We start from the raw sequence: 14,416 nt of genomic DNA on the forward strand, positions 1-14,416 counted from the left end.
CATTACCAATGTCCTGGTTACCATTGAAGTCGTTTAATGGCCACTTCCGCAAGACCATATGGGTATGTACATGGAAATATGAGTAATCATCGAAAGTCATCGATGTAAACTCTCCAACATGGTCAAGTCAAATTGACTGTATGGGATGATTTCGGTAGTGAGCCCGTAGCCTTATGATTTGAGCTACGAGTTTAGCATAAGCAGTATTAGGAACAGACAATAACGCTACATGTGAGCAGCATGTCTACGGGTCAACTAATACCATAAATGGTCCGTAAGTTAGTTGAACTGGTCCATAGAATCCCTTCGGGTTCTATGTAAGAATGGAATGAGAACTTTCGTATCTTTTACACAGGACGATCTCGATCCTATTTTCCCTAAGGAATAGGCTTTGTAGAATGAGCGAGGGGCCTTATAATCAATCAATGAGGACTTTGGTTGGGTCGAGGCACCAGAAATGGTATAGGAAGCAAAGTTAAAGTGGATGACACTCTAGTGACGTCATCAAGATGGACGATGCTAGCCCCTTACTGGCGATGCACGGCGGAGGCGCTAGGTATGGATGCTGCTGTCCCGCATGGTCCAGGAATCAACTTTTGATTCATGCTTCGTTTCTCTCGAAAGAAATCCGTGTGAAGTCTTTAATAGACGGACCATCATACCACGACTAGGATGACATAACATGTCGTGCCAAAGCCAATATTTGTCTGAATCCAAGAGATTTTCTCCCATAACTTTATTGGATTCAATAGCTCGAATAGTGGTGACATAAAGTCTACTAGAGAGACACATAAGTTTCTCTAAGATGAGCTTTAGTCCGCAATCATAGGAGGTAATGCAAAGAAACTCCTTTCCGTTCTCAGACTGCATTTCCGCATAGAATCCGTGGGCTCAAATATCTTTAAAGCTCAATAGGGTTCCATTTTCCCTAGGAGCGTAGAGAGCTTCTGCGACTGTAGTCAAGGTGCCATTAGGCAAAAGGAATTGGATCATTCCATGTCCTTAAACTAGACCTGATCGCTCAGCCATCGTAGTCAGAAAGGAATATGTAGGCAATATCTCTAAGAATAATTGCCTATGGCGGAGAATTGTGTGCGTAGTCTCACTATCCATAAGAAAATGAAGTTTTCTAGAGTTCATTCCTCAAAAAGCTCATAATTAAAATGGAGTCAATATGAAACAACTCAAATTTTATTCATAAAGCCAATGGTTACATCAGAGTTTCTAACCATGGAAATCTAATCCAAATTAGCTAATACAAACAATGATCATCACTTAACTTCTTTTGATAGCTCCAAAATAAACATGTCCATGGAAGAAAGAAGAGATGTCGGTGGAGAGATGCTCTCTTAAGTACCACTAATCTCAACTACTATCCTAGACATCACGCCTACTTTGGGCAAGCATATTCAAAGAAAAGTTAAAAACCAAAGGCATCTACTAAAACATATGACAATCACCTTATTACATCATCTTGAAAGAATAAGGACTTAAACAAAATTGGCAATCTCTTGATCCTGACCAGATTTGAAGTCTTCAACCCTTAACTTGAGATCACCATCTTGATTTTATTCTTCCACATTGTGAGCTTCTCTTACTTCGTGATATGTTCTGTAGGAGGTAATAATACTCTCAAAGGCTCTACAAATGTGTGCCCAATGACCGAATGCTCCACATCGAGAACATACAACTCTATGCTCAAGCTCCCTTGATTAAGGCTCTTTGAAAGCGCGGTTAGGACGACTATTAGTGTTGGTGGCGCATGAACTATATTATTCTAAAATGATAATATTTCATGCTTGGAGCATGAACCATATTGAGATGATGAAAATATTGTAAAATGAATGCAACTTTGTTGTCAGTATAGTAATTTTGGTTAATTATATTGTAATTTTAGTATAGGTGAACAAATGTATCATAAACAATATAGCACCATCGGTCGTCCCATTATTTATACTTGGGTTTTGCTCTTAGTTTGAAGTTTGAAATTTGAGCTGTAATAACTAACCTATGGTTTAAGGTAATGTATGCTTGCATTTTCTTTAGTACGAAATCGAGAACATTTGCTGATCATAGTATCATAGTAAGAATGTATGATGGTCATTGGTCAGGTTTGATCTTTGAAGAAGTTACACGTATGTCAAATTCTTTGGTAGAATTTCTTTGGTTCTGTTTTTGAACTTCTAGGGGATTGTCTACGGTACATTAATGTACCTATATATTAAGTAAGACTAGTTCAATACAGAGATAGACTACCTCAATAAAGAGGTAGACCAATTCAAGCTAGTCTACTTATTCATGGAGTCGGTCTACTTTTATATCAAATCTAGACTACTTGATATATTAGTACATTAATGTACCGTATAATTTTTCCTTCTGCAATATGTGAAAATCAGAAAACTGGTTAAAAAATAAACAAGCTCAGGTAGTCAGGCTAATTGAAACTAAATTGGGCCGAACTGATACTTCCAGTCAACCAAAGCAGTCGGTCCAACAAATGTCAGCTTTTCAATTGGGATTTAGGATAAACTGTTTTGCCCATGTAATTTCACTCGTGTTCATTTCATTTTACGGTAAGTAGAAGCTAAATACAGAGAAATAGAAATTTCATTTGATTCGCAACGAAATCTTAGCACAACCACAGGTCCACAACCACATTATTAACTAAATTTACCCGTCACAAGAACTATCCACACACCATCATCACTACTCACCACTAACAGCCGCTATTAGTTCCGGCCTTTTTATTTTGCTTACCCAGATTTATTAAAACATCATCCTCGGTCGGAGTATGATATGATCAAGCAGCAGAATCTGCAGCAGCTAAGATCAGCTCTGGCTGGATACCTCCAACATATGATCCATCAAGAGCGTTGGGAAGTCCCAGTGCCTTCAATGCCAAATGGGCTGCCTTTTGCCCTGATATCATCATAGCCCCGAATGTTGGTCCCTGCATCAACAATAATGCCCAAAATGCAAATTGTATTAGTCAAGTGATGGAGCGCTTTCCGCAAAGCAAAAATCAAAGTAAGACGAAGTTTTTGGACCAGTACCCCCTTTAGGCTATTTAGCTCATCTTTGAATAAAGCCTAAAAGTGATTGCTGGCCTCCTGTGTCATTGTCTTTTAATTAAGTGAGGGCAACAAAAGAGGATGGTAAACATCCCTCTCCAATAAAGTAGATTTTATATGATAATTGATTAGGATAGGTTAGCAAATGAAATGGTTTTGAATCCCCTCACACCTTGTATTATTGAGGGTGCAATACTAAGTTGGTTCTAGTCCACGTTTCAAGGGTTTAATTAACAACATAAATTTTCCATGTTAACTATAGCAGAGCATTATTGGCAACCCCTCAAAACATTCACTTGGCATTTCTACACTTGTACTTTGATTGATAATGAGATTTCATTATCAATCAAACATAAAACTACTTGAACATCATATAAATTCTTGGAGTAACCAATTATATGAAGGGATAGACAACTTTTGTACCATATATGCGCGCTAAACCACCTACTACTGGAAATATATGAACTTATTATCAAATCACCAAACACGATTGATGAAAAAATAGCAAATGTTTGACTTGCTTCAATGACCTGAAACTAGGCAAATATACAATATATGCAATCTATTTACTTCGTTTCAAATTTAATTTCAACTTGTTTTTTCTTTAGAAAGGACCAGAGCATGATAAGTTTTGTCTGAAGCATCTGGTCCTTATTTACTCAAAACTGGTCAGAATTATAAACTTTGCATATAACTATTCAAAATAAGTCATTTGGGAAGAAACATAAGAGAACATATATTGAAGCATAAAGAATAAATTTATTATATAGAAATTTACCATTCTTGGAGAGCCATCAATCTCAGCAACTTCCATGCCAGTAACGATCATTCCAGGCACGATTTCCCTTGTTAGCTTCACAATGGCATCCTCAGCTGCATTCATGTCCAAGGCCGTCATCCCAGGCACGCTCTCAATCATCCCAACACTCCTCAACCTCTTTACTCCAGTGGCCCCCATTGGCCCATCGTGACCGCATGAGCTTACCACAACCTTGGACTCCATAACGTTGGGGTCCATGCACGACTGTGTGTCGTGGTTCATGGAGACCAAGGCCCAGTTGGTGACGACACCAGCAACTCTTCCACCCTTGATGATCAAATCCTCAGATGCTACGGCGTTGAAGAGTTTGACATTGGGACGGGCAAGGAGCTTGCTCATGATAGTTGAGGTGAATAGGGCAGCATGCTTAATGACTACGTAGTCATCCTTCTCGTCGTAGTCAATGCCCAACTCGTTGAGGAAGTGATGTGCTGGTTTCCTCACTACCTGTTCAAAATATATGAAGTGAATTTTCAATAATTAGTTAGTAATTTAGTATAGTTACTATTTTTCACAAAAATGTTTTCTTGCAATGATATGTACGTAGGCTAGCACGTATATAAAGAATGGAACAATTTAAGATTTTTATTTATTCATTACAAAAAGGGGAGAAAAAAAACTTAGTATACCAATTAGCATTTTCAATATGAAACAAATTTTCCAGGGATGGATCCGAATAATCTGATCAGAATTAGGATCTACGAAACTTTTGAAGAATAATATTTTCTTATACAAATCAAGTTCTGAGCAACAATAATAATTGCCGTCAGATAAAATGGTGATGTAAGACACGTGGCACAACATCACATTCAAGTAAGGTGGAGTTATATTACCATGGCGGAGAAGAGCTGGCCACCGAGCCACGCGCCGCCGCCAGGGCCGACGGACTGCTCAATAATGGCTACCTGCACATCGGGGTTCTTGCTGAGCTCCCATGCGCAAGATAGCCCTGCGGCACCGGCACCGACGATGACAACGTCGGTATCGGCGTAGGTGATCATGTCAGTCATGTATCGCCTGGTCATCTCTCGGGAGACGATGGACTCCTTGATCGGCTCGAACTTGAAGTTGCTCAAATCGTAAGCGCTGGTGGAGCCACCATCGGACATGGACACGGAGAGGCCGTGGCCGTTGGATGAGACCGCCTTCAAAGGCTGAACCCGAGCCACGGGAACGCCGTGGAAGGAGGATTCGAGGAGAGATGGCTTCTGGAGCTTGGTGGAGAGTGAGAAGGCAGCGAGTGTGGAAGCCATGGATGCCATTTTGATGGTATGAAGAGAGAGAGGGAACAGATATGGGGGTTTGGTTTTGTTGAAGATGGGACTTAAGAGTGGTGAGTGTGTAACTGGGAGAGTGTATTTATGGACACCGAGGTGTGAAATATCTGGAGTGATGTGCAGGCCCCTGAGGTTTTCAGGTTTCAATAGAGCCCCCGGTGGTTGCAATAATTTCCAAAGATTCGCCATATTTTAATTTTTTTTTTCTCTCCCATGACAAAGTATAAAGGATAGGGGTTTTATCACCGCTAGAGTCAAAATTTTCTTGCACTAGACAGAATGATACTTAATTTTCAAAAGTGATCAAAGAGGTATGTAGACCTATAAAAATTGATCAATTTCATACTCTATTTTCAAAAGTAATTAAAAACGTACCTACACCTATAAAAATTGATCAATTTCATACCTTACTTTCATAAGTGATCAAAAAGGTACCTAGACCTATAAAAATTGATCAATTTCGTACATTTGTCCAGTATTGGTCACATCTCCGTTAAAACTAATGGTATACACAACTTTTCACTAAATATTTAGTTGGAATGTCATATTATCCTCTAAATTTTTCTCTTTCTCTTTTTCGGTTATCGTTCTTCCCCATTCGTTTGCAATATGCATATTGCATCTAGTCATCTACAACCAAACAATCCAAGCTTAATTCTTCTTTACTTGTGATTGCGTGACTTTAGTTCAATCATCTTCCTTCTGCATATTGCATCTTTAACCCAAGTTTTTTTTTTTTTTGTTTATGTAAAAGTAGTTGGATCAATGGTTATTAAGCAATAGAACTGTGTGAAAATACAATTGTCTTGCCGCCGCAGATGATACCACAAAATTATAATTCGAATTCAAAAATTTTGCATAATTGAAATCTGAAACTGAATACAGAGATGTACAAATGCAAAATCAAACCCATAAATTGAAGTGATTTGTGGCCAGAAGGGTCATCAAACATCTATAACCCAATCTTCTTCTTCTATAGAATTAAAATATTCCATTCAATTTCAATTCCACCATCTTAGAAACCAATAAGATTGGGAAGTTTCCCACCTGCTGAAAAAAATAAAGAAAATAGGGGGGGGGGGGGGGGGGGAGAGAGAGAGAGAGAGAGACGATAATAGAAGAAGAGAATCAACAAAAAAAATAAAAATTAATTTTTGAGTGAAAATACTATTATAACCCCAAAAAACACCTCACCTGCACCTCACGTCCGCACTTGATCAATTTTAACAGATAAGTGACGGAAAATAAGTCGAGGTATCAAGTTGATTTGTTTTCAAAGTTTAGGTATTATTTTGATCATTTTTTAAAGTTGAGTATCATTTTCTCGGTGTAAAAAAGTTTAGACATCGTTGGTGATAAAAACTCTTATAATAATGTCAGTGACCTTTTATCTTTAATCTGGACGTGAAACCTTTTGTCTTGAACCTGGACATGTTTTCATGGATTGTTGGGAAGAGATTACTTGCACAGTTTGTTTTGAAGGATCATGAGACTTAAGACGTTTGTGCTAACCTGCTGGATTGTCCTTAATATAAAACAACATGACTGAGACTAATCAGACTTCAGATGGTAATGGAAAATTCTAAATAAGTGAGATGGGATTGAGATTGTATTAGCTTTGTCGTGGGCATGTGGCCACTACTCATTCTCCTCTCAAAGGTGACAAAACAGTGTGATGCCACCGATGAATCAAAATGATATCCCTTCCGACACTTCCCTTTTGTTAAAGACAATATATGATCCTTTCAAAAAGAAAAAAAAAAGACAATATATGATTGGTATGCAGGGGCAGAAGTAGAATTTATAAGTTGGTGGGACGATAAGTAAAAGTAAATTTAACTATATAGATGGTAACAAGTTTAGTACCTATTATTATTTCTATTTTTGGTGCAAGGTGCTATTATTAATTGGCAAAACTAGGAAGTTTTCATATATAGACTTTTCTATAGAATTTTTTTTATTGAAGACGAGAAATGCTCTTAGTGCATTCTTTAGGAATGCTAACTATTTTTTAATCAAATTTTTGTCAAAATAGCTATAAATTTTGGCCAGCCACTTTAGAAACACGTCTGCATCAGTGCTCTCTATTTTAGCTAGTTTTGAATCTATATACTATCCAAGCATAATTATTCTTTACTTGTGATTGTGCGACTTTAGTTCAATTATCTTCCTTCTGCATATTGCATCTATAACCCAAGTTTTTTTCTTATTTATATATATATATAAAAAAAAAAAAGTAGTTGGATCAATGGTTATTAGGCAACAGAACTGTGCGAAAATACAATGGTCTCGCCGCCGCCGATGACACCACAAAATTGTAATTCAATTCAAAATTATTGCAGAATTGGAATCTAAAACTGAATACAGAGATGCATAGATGCAAAATCAAACCCATCAATTGAAGTGATTTGTGGTCAGAAGGGTCATCAAACATCTATAACCCAATCTTCTTCTTCTATAGAATTAAAATATTCCATTCAATTTCAATTCCACCATCTTAGAAACAAATAAGATTGGGAAGTTTCCCACCTGCTGAAAAAAAATAAACAAAACGGGGGGGGGAGAGAGAGAGAGAGATAGAGGTAGACGATAATAGAAGAAGAGAATCAACAAAATAAAATAAAAATTAGTTTTTGTGTGAAAATACTATTATAACCCCAAAAAACACCTCACCCGCACCGCATGTCCGCACGTGATCAATTTTAACAGATAAGTGACGGAAAATAAGTCGAGGTATCAAGTTGATTTGTTTTCAAAGTTTAGGTATTATTTTGATCATTTTTGTAAGTTGGGTATCATTCTGTCCGGTGCAAAAAAGTTTAGACATCGTTGGTGATAAAAACTCTTATAATAATGTCAGTGACCTTTTATCTTGAACCTGGAAGTGAAACCTTTTGTCTTGAACCAAGACATGTTTTCATGGATTGTTGGGAAGAGATTACCTGCACGGTTTGTTTTGAAGGATCATGAGACTTGTGACGTTTGTGCTAACCTGCTAGATTGTCCTTGATATAAAACAACATGACTAAGACTAATCAGACTTCATATGGTAATGGAAAATTCTAAATAAGTGAGATGGGATTGAGATTGTATTAGCTTTGTCATGGGCATGTGGCCACTGGCCACTACTCATTCTCCTCTCAAAGGTGACAAAACAGAGTGATGCCACCGATGCATCAAAATGATATCCCTTCTGACACTTCCCTTTTGTTAAAGACAATATATGATCCTTTAAAAAAAAAAAAAAAAAAGCCAATATATGATTGGTATGCAGGGGCAGAAGTAGAATTTATAAGTTGATGGGCCGATAAGTAAAAGTAAATTTAACTATATAGATGGTAACAAGTTTAGTACCTATTATTATTTCTATTTTTTGGTGCAAGGTGCTATTATTAATTGGCAAAACTAGGAAGTTTTCATATATAGACTTTTCTATAGAATTTTTTTTATTGAAGACGAGAAATGCTCTTAGTGCATTCTTAAGGAATGCTAACTATTTTTTAATCAAATTTTTGTCAAAGTAACTACAAATTTTGGCCAGCCACTTTAGAAACACATCTGCATCAGTGCTCTCTATTTTAGCTTGTTTTGAATCTATATACTATCCAAGCTTAATTATTCTTTACTTGTGATTGTGCGACTTTAGTTCAATTATCTTCCTTCGGCATATTGCATCTATAACCCAAGCTTTTTTCTTGTTATATATATATATATATATATATATATAAAGTAGTTGGATCAATGGTTATTAGGCAACAGAACTGTGCGAAATACAATGGTCTCACCGCCGCCGATGACACCACAAAATTGTAATTCAATTCAAAATTATTGCAGAATTGGAATCTAAAACTGAATACAGAGATGCATAGATGCAAAATCAAACCCATCAATTGAAGTGATTTGTGGTCAGAAGGGTCATCAAACATCTATAACCCAATCTTCTTCTTCTATAGAATTAAAATATTCCATTCAATTTCAATTCCACCATCTTAGAAACAAATAAGATTGGGAAGTTTCCCACTTGCTGAAAAAAATAAACAAAACGGGGGGGGGGGAGAGAGAGAGAGATAGAGGTAGACGATAATAGAAGAAGAGAATCAACAAAATAAAATAAAAATTAGTTTTTGTGTGAAAATACTATTATAACACCAAAAAACACCTCACCCGCACCGCATGTCCGCACGTGATCAATTTTAACAGATAAGTGACGGAAAATAAGTCGAGGTATCAAGTTGATTTGTTTTCAAAGTTTAGGTATTATTTTGATCATTTTTGTAAGTTGGGTATCATTCTGTCCGGTGCAAAAAAGTTTAGACATCGTTGGTGATAAAAACTCTTATAATAATGTCAGTGACCTTTTATCTTGAACCTGGAAGTGAAACCTTTTGTCTTGAACCAAGACATGTTTTCATGGATTGTTGGGAAGAGATTACCTGCACGGTTTGTTTTGAAGGATCATGAGACTTGTGACGTTTGTGCTAACCTGCTAGATTGTCCTTGATATAAAACAACATGACTAAGACTAATCAGACTTCATATGGTAATGGAAAATTCTAAATAAGTGAGATGGGATTGAGATTGTATTAGCTTTGTCATGGGCATGTGGCCACTGGCCACTACTCATTCTCCTCTCAAAGGTGACAAAACAGAGTGATGCCACCGATGCATCAAAATGATATCCCTTCTGACACTTCCCTTTTGTTAAAGACAATATATGATCCTTTAAAAAAAAAATTAAAAAAAAAGCCAATATATGATTGGTATGCAGGGGCAGAAGTAGAATTTATAAGTTGGTGGGCCGATAAGTAAAAGTAAATTTAACTATATAGATGGTAACAAGTTTAGTACCTATTATTATTTCTATTTTTTGGTGCAAGGTGCTATTATTAATTGGCAAAACTAGGAAGTTTTCATATATAGACTTTTCTATAGAATTTTTTTTATTGAAGACGAGAAATGCTCTTAGTGCATTCTTAAGGAATGCTAACTATTTTTTAATCAAATTTTTGTCAAAGTAGCTACAAATTTTGGCCAGCCACTTTAGAAACACATCTGCATCAGTGCTCTCTATTTTAGCTTGTTTTGAATCTATATACTATCCAAGCTTAATTATTCTTTACTTGTGATTGTGCGACTTTAGTTCAATTATCTTCCTTCGGCATATTGCATCTATAACCCAAGCTTTTTTCTTGTTATATATATATATATATATATATATATATATATAAAAGTAGTTGGATCAATGGTTATTAGGCAACAGAACTGTGCGAAATACAATGGTCTCACCGCCGCCGATGACACCACAAAATTGTAATTCAATTCAAAATTATTGCAGAATTGGAATCTAAAACTGAATACAGAGATGCATAGATGCAAAATCAAACCCATCAATTGAAGTATTTGTGGTCAGAAGGGTCATCAAACATCTATAACCCAATCTTCTTCTTCTATAGAATTAAAATATTCCATTCAATTTCAATTCCACAATCTTAGAAACAAATAAGGTTGGGATGTTTCCCACCTTCCTAAAAAATAAAGAAAGAGAGGGGGGGGGGGGGAGCGAGAGAAGTAGATGATAGATCGATGAGGAAGAAGAGATTCAACAAAATAAAATAAAAAATAATTAAAAATTAGCTTTTGTGTGTTGAAAAAAAAAAAAAAAAAAAAACCTATTATAACCCCAAAACACCTCACATGCACCGTACGTGATCAATTTTAACAGAGAAGTCACGGAAAATAAGCCGAGGTATCAAGTTGATTTGTTTTGGTATTTATTTTGATCACTTTTGAAATTTGGGTATTATTTTGTCCGGTGCAAAAAATTTTAGACACCGTTGGTGATAAAAACTCTTAAGGATATTATCAAGAAGATTCATTATAGATTTGTTTTTTTTTTGGGCCGAAACTAGAAGGAGTCGACTCATAACTTAGTGTAATCCTAATTTATTATAGATTTTCTTTACGTGTAAATTTGTCATTTTCATTTGGGAAAATTTTAGGAATAGTACACTAACTAAGGTCCACCATGCATTTGAGTACTTGAACTTACAAATTATGAACTTTGGTATACGAAATCTGAAGCCCAACCCACTATATAGACACAACGTCAATGACGCCGTGAGAACCTCTGCCACCTGGCATAATTTGAGGGGTAAATTGGTCACCCATCTCTCTATCTCACCCTTACTCTGTCCATCCATCTCTCTCTCTCTCTCTCTCTCTCTCTCTCTCTCTCTCTCTCTCTCTCTCTCTCTCTCTCTCTCTCTCTCTCTCTCCCTCCCTCTCACCTGCAACCACCTCATCTCCCGCCACTACCACACCACCATCGTCATTCTCTCCACTCCGTCCTCCGCTATCCTCTCCTCTTTTTCGAAAACCGACTCGCTCCGGTTCTCCAACTCATCGCCTCTTATGGTCCTCCCTAACCCGAACCCTACTTGCTCCGCCTCCAAGCCGCCCAAGACCTCGACCGCTACCTCTCCAACCGCCTAGTCACTGCTCTCCGGCCACTCTGCGCCGTAATCGACTTCCATATCGTAATCCACTTCGCAGCTCATCATCCAAAACCCCAATTCCAATTCCAATTGAATCTTTCTTCTTCATCATCAAAACCAGTCATTCACACACAGAAACCAGTCCAACCCAAATACGATGGATTTCGAAAATGAACAATACCTAAAGCAAAGGTGAGACGAATTGCAGAGAGACGTCTCCAAGAAGCAAAAGTTCGAGCCCCCTGTCGCCTCCATCATCTCTCTCCTCTGCTTCGCAAGTCCTAGTACACCCTCATCTGCCGCGTCACCGCAGTCTTGAAGAACCGCTACACCTCCCTCTAGTTATGGGCCGACAGGTTGGCCCTCTTCAGCCTTGGCCAAAAAGAACCAATAACCATAAACATTTCCGAGGTTGAGAAGGTGGTTCGTCAAGAAGACGACCTTCCCAATCTCTCACAGCCGAAGCAAGATCTCTCCAAATTTCAGAATGGCGAGGTGGAGGAGATGTGGTGGTCGAGGGGCTCATAGAGAGCTTTCTGGTTTTGGGTATGTGGAGAGAGAGAGAGAGTGAGAGAGAGAGAGGAGATCCGTTTTTTTTTTTTTTTTTGGACCAAAAAAAGAGTCAGAGTACGAGAGCACTAAATTATTCTTTGACAAATGAGTAATGACATAAGAGTAAACGGTGTTAATGACGTCGTGTCTATATAGTGGGTTGGACTTTACATTTGATGTACCAAAGTTCATAATTTGTAAGTTCATGTACACAAATGCATAATGGGCCTTAGTTGATGTAATGTTCCTAAAATTTCCCTATTCATTTTCTTGCACAATCCAGAGTCATACTCAATAATACTCCATGTCCATACATAAATAAAAGACCGCACCTATATATTTATAAACCTGTAATGTCATCATGAAAAACAACACCATAATATTTGTTATTTAGTAATTTTTATGAGGATGTTATAAAATGAAGCCTCTAACGGCCACTTTTCTTTAGTTTCACATTTTAGCTTTCTATAGGCTATCGAAAGACTGACTCCCTATCTTATTTATGGAATAGTAGAACTTGTTTTAGGGAAACGGAATTGAGAGTAAATTGCTGTGTATTCTCATTGATAATAGGGGCCTCTTTATATAGAGGAATACAATGCATAGAATCCGAATCATACAAGGAAATGTAATCATACATTGAATAAGAATCTAGATCCTTCTAATTTAACCCTATTACCACTAGGTCAAGTAACCTAGGGTTTGGGCCAGACGCACAAATAGGAATTTACTTGAACACTCCCCCTTGTGTCGCCCAAACGTGGTGTTTCTCTCATTGCCTCGCTAAAAACCTTGTCGAGTAACAAAAACCCAGTGGGACAAAAATAACCTTAGTCGAAGGGGAAAAAGAGCACAATACACCCATCACCATACATGTAGACACCTCCCCCTGATGTCTGCATCTCCCCTGAAGCATAACTAGAACCCTGACCGATGTCAAGAATTGACTGTGCCACCACCGCCTCCGTTACAGATGAATCTCCTGAAGCATAACTAGAACCCTGACCGACGTCTGGAGTAACACCCTGAGTCAATGTAGGGCAATCCCTCCTATAATGACCCTGCTATCCACATTGATAGCACGTCACATCCCTCGTCTGACGCTGGGGACGATCTCTCCAAGTATGAAATCTCTCTGAGATACCACCATACTGACTAGTGTCGTCACTGAACTGCCACTCAGACTGACCACCTCCCATATTAAGTCCTCCAAAATCAGATAGGGTGATCGAATCCGAGCTAACACGTCTACTACCTCCAGAAGATCCTGAACCAGAAGTAGAAGCAGCTTTCTTGGATGGACCCTAGCTAGGGCCACCCGCATCTCGAGGTCGAACACCAGACAAAAACATAGTCTCAAGTCTCAAAGCAGTATTAACCACCTGATGATAAGTGTAGAATGGTACAGCTGTCAATTGCAGACGGTAATCACCCCCCAGTCCCTCAATAAGCCTGGAGATCCGCTCCTCCTCAGTGCCTACCAAATCTGGCACAAACTGGGATAGCTGGGTGAATCGCTTCTCAAACTCCGACACGGTCTTGTCTCCTTTCTTTAGATGTAAGAACTCATTCTTCATCCGATCACGAATGGCCGTGCCAAAATACCGCCTATTAAAGTGTACTTTGAACTGTTCCCAAGTTATTGGGCCAGCATTCCTGGGTTCCTTGCTAGTCATGTCCCACCAATCATAAGCAACATCATCAAGAAACTCTACTGCCAAGCCCACTTTCCAGTCCTCTGGACAATTAATCTGAGTAAAAACTCTCTCCATTTTGTTCAGCCAATTCTGAGTGTCCAAAGCATCAGGAGCATAGGATAAACTATACGCTCCATGTCTCCTTGCTCGCTCCATGGTAAAATCAGTTCGGGAACTAGGAAGTGTTGCAATCAGCTGCTGGAAAATATGTCCTAAGGGGTTCGCTAGTCCTTCAGGAGCATTCCCATCTCCTGGAGTGGGAGGAGTCTTCCTGCGGTTTCGGCGTCTAGGAGGCATAGCACCTGAATAAGAGATGGATAACAAAGCTCAAGGATTAGGACATTAACCTATCTACTTTACATATATAATGAACACACTAGCACCGAAGAGTATATGATGGGGACCCGCCACGGTCGGGCCATCACTCGGGAGGTACTAGGCGCCATTAAGCATATAAAGTAGTAGGAAAGAAATGAGTCTACAGAACCTAACAACCTAATCCTCT

At 38.2% G+C, this 14,416-nt stretch overlaps 1 protein-coding gene across 1 annotated transcript; it reads right to left on the reverse strand.

The window, feature by feature from the left end:
- Positions 1 to 2,585: 2,585 nt before the first annotated feature.
- On the reverse strand, positions 2,586 to 5,241 carry LOC112201899 (thiamine thiazole synthase, chloroplastic). The gene is made up of 3 exons (XM_024342823.2): positions 4,725 to 5,241; positions 3,850 to 4,338; positions 2,586 to 2,950 (listed from the first exon to the last, which is right to left on the reverse strand). The coding sequence occupies exons 1-3, from the start codon at positions 5,151 to 5,153 to the stop codon at positions 2,801 to 2,803; spliced, it is 1,068 nt and encodes a 355-aa protein (XP_024198591.1). The 5' UTR covers positions 5,154 to 5,241; the 3' UTR covers positions 2,586 to 2,800.
- Positions 5,242 to 14,416: the final 9,175 nt, after the last annotated feature.

This window comes from Rosa chinensis, chromosome 5 (assembly GCF_002994745.2).
Source record: "Rosa chinensis cultivar Old Blush chromosome 5, RchiOBHm-V2, whole genome shotgun sequence".
In the NCBI taxonomy this organism is placed as follows: domain Eukaryota; kingdom Viridiplantae; phylum Streptophyta; class Magnoliopsida; order Rosales; family Rosaceae; genus Rosa; species Rosa chinensis.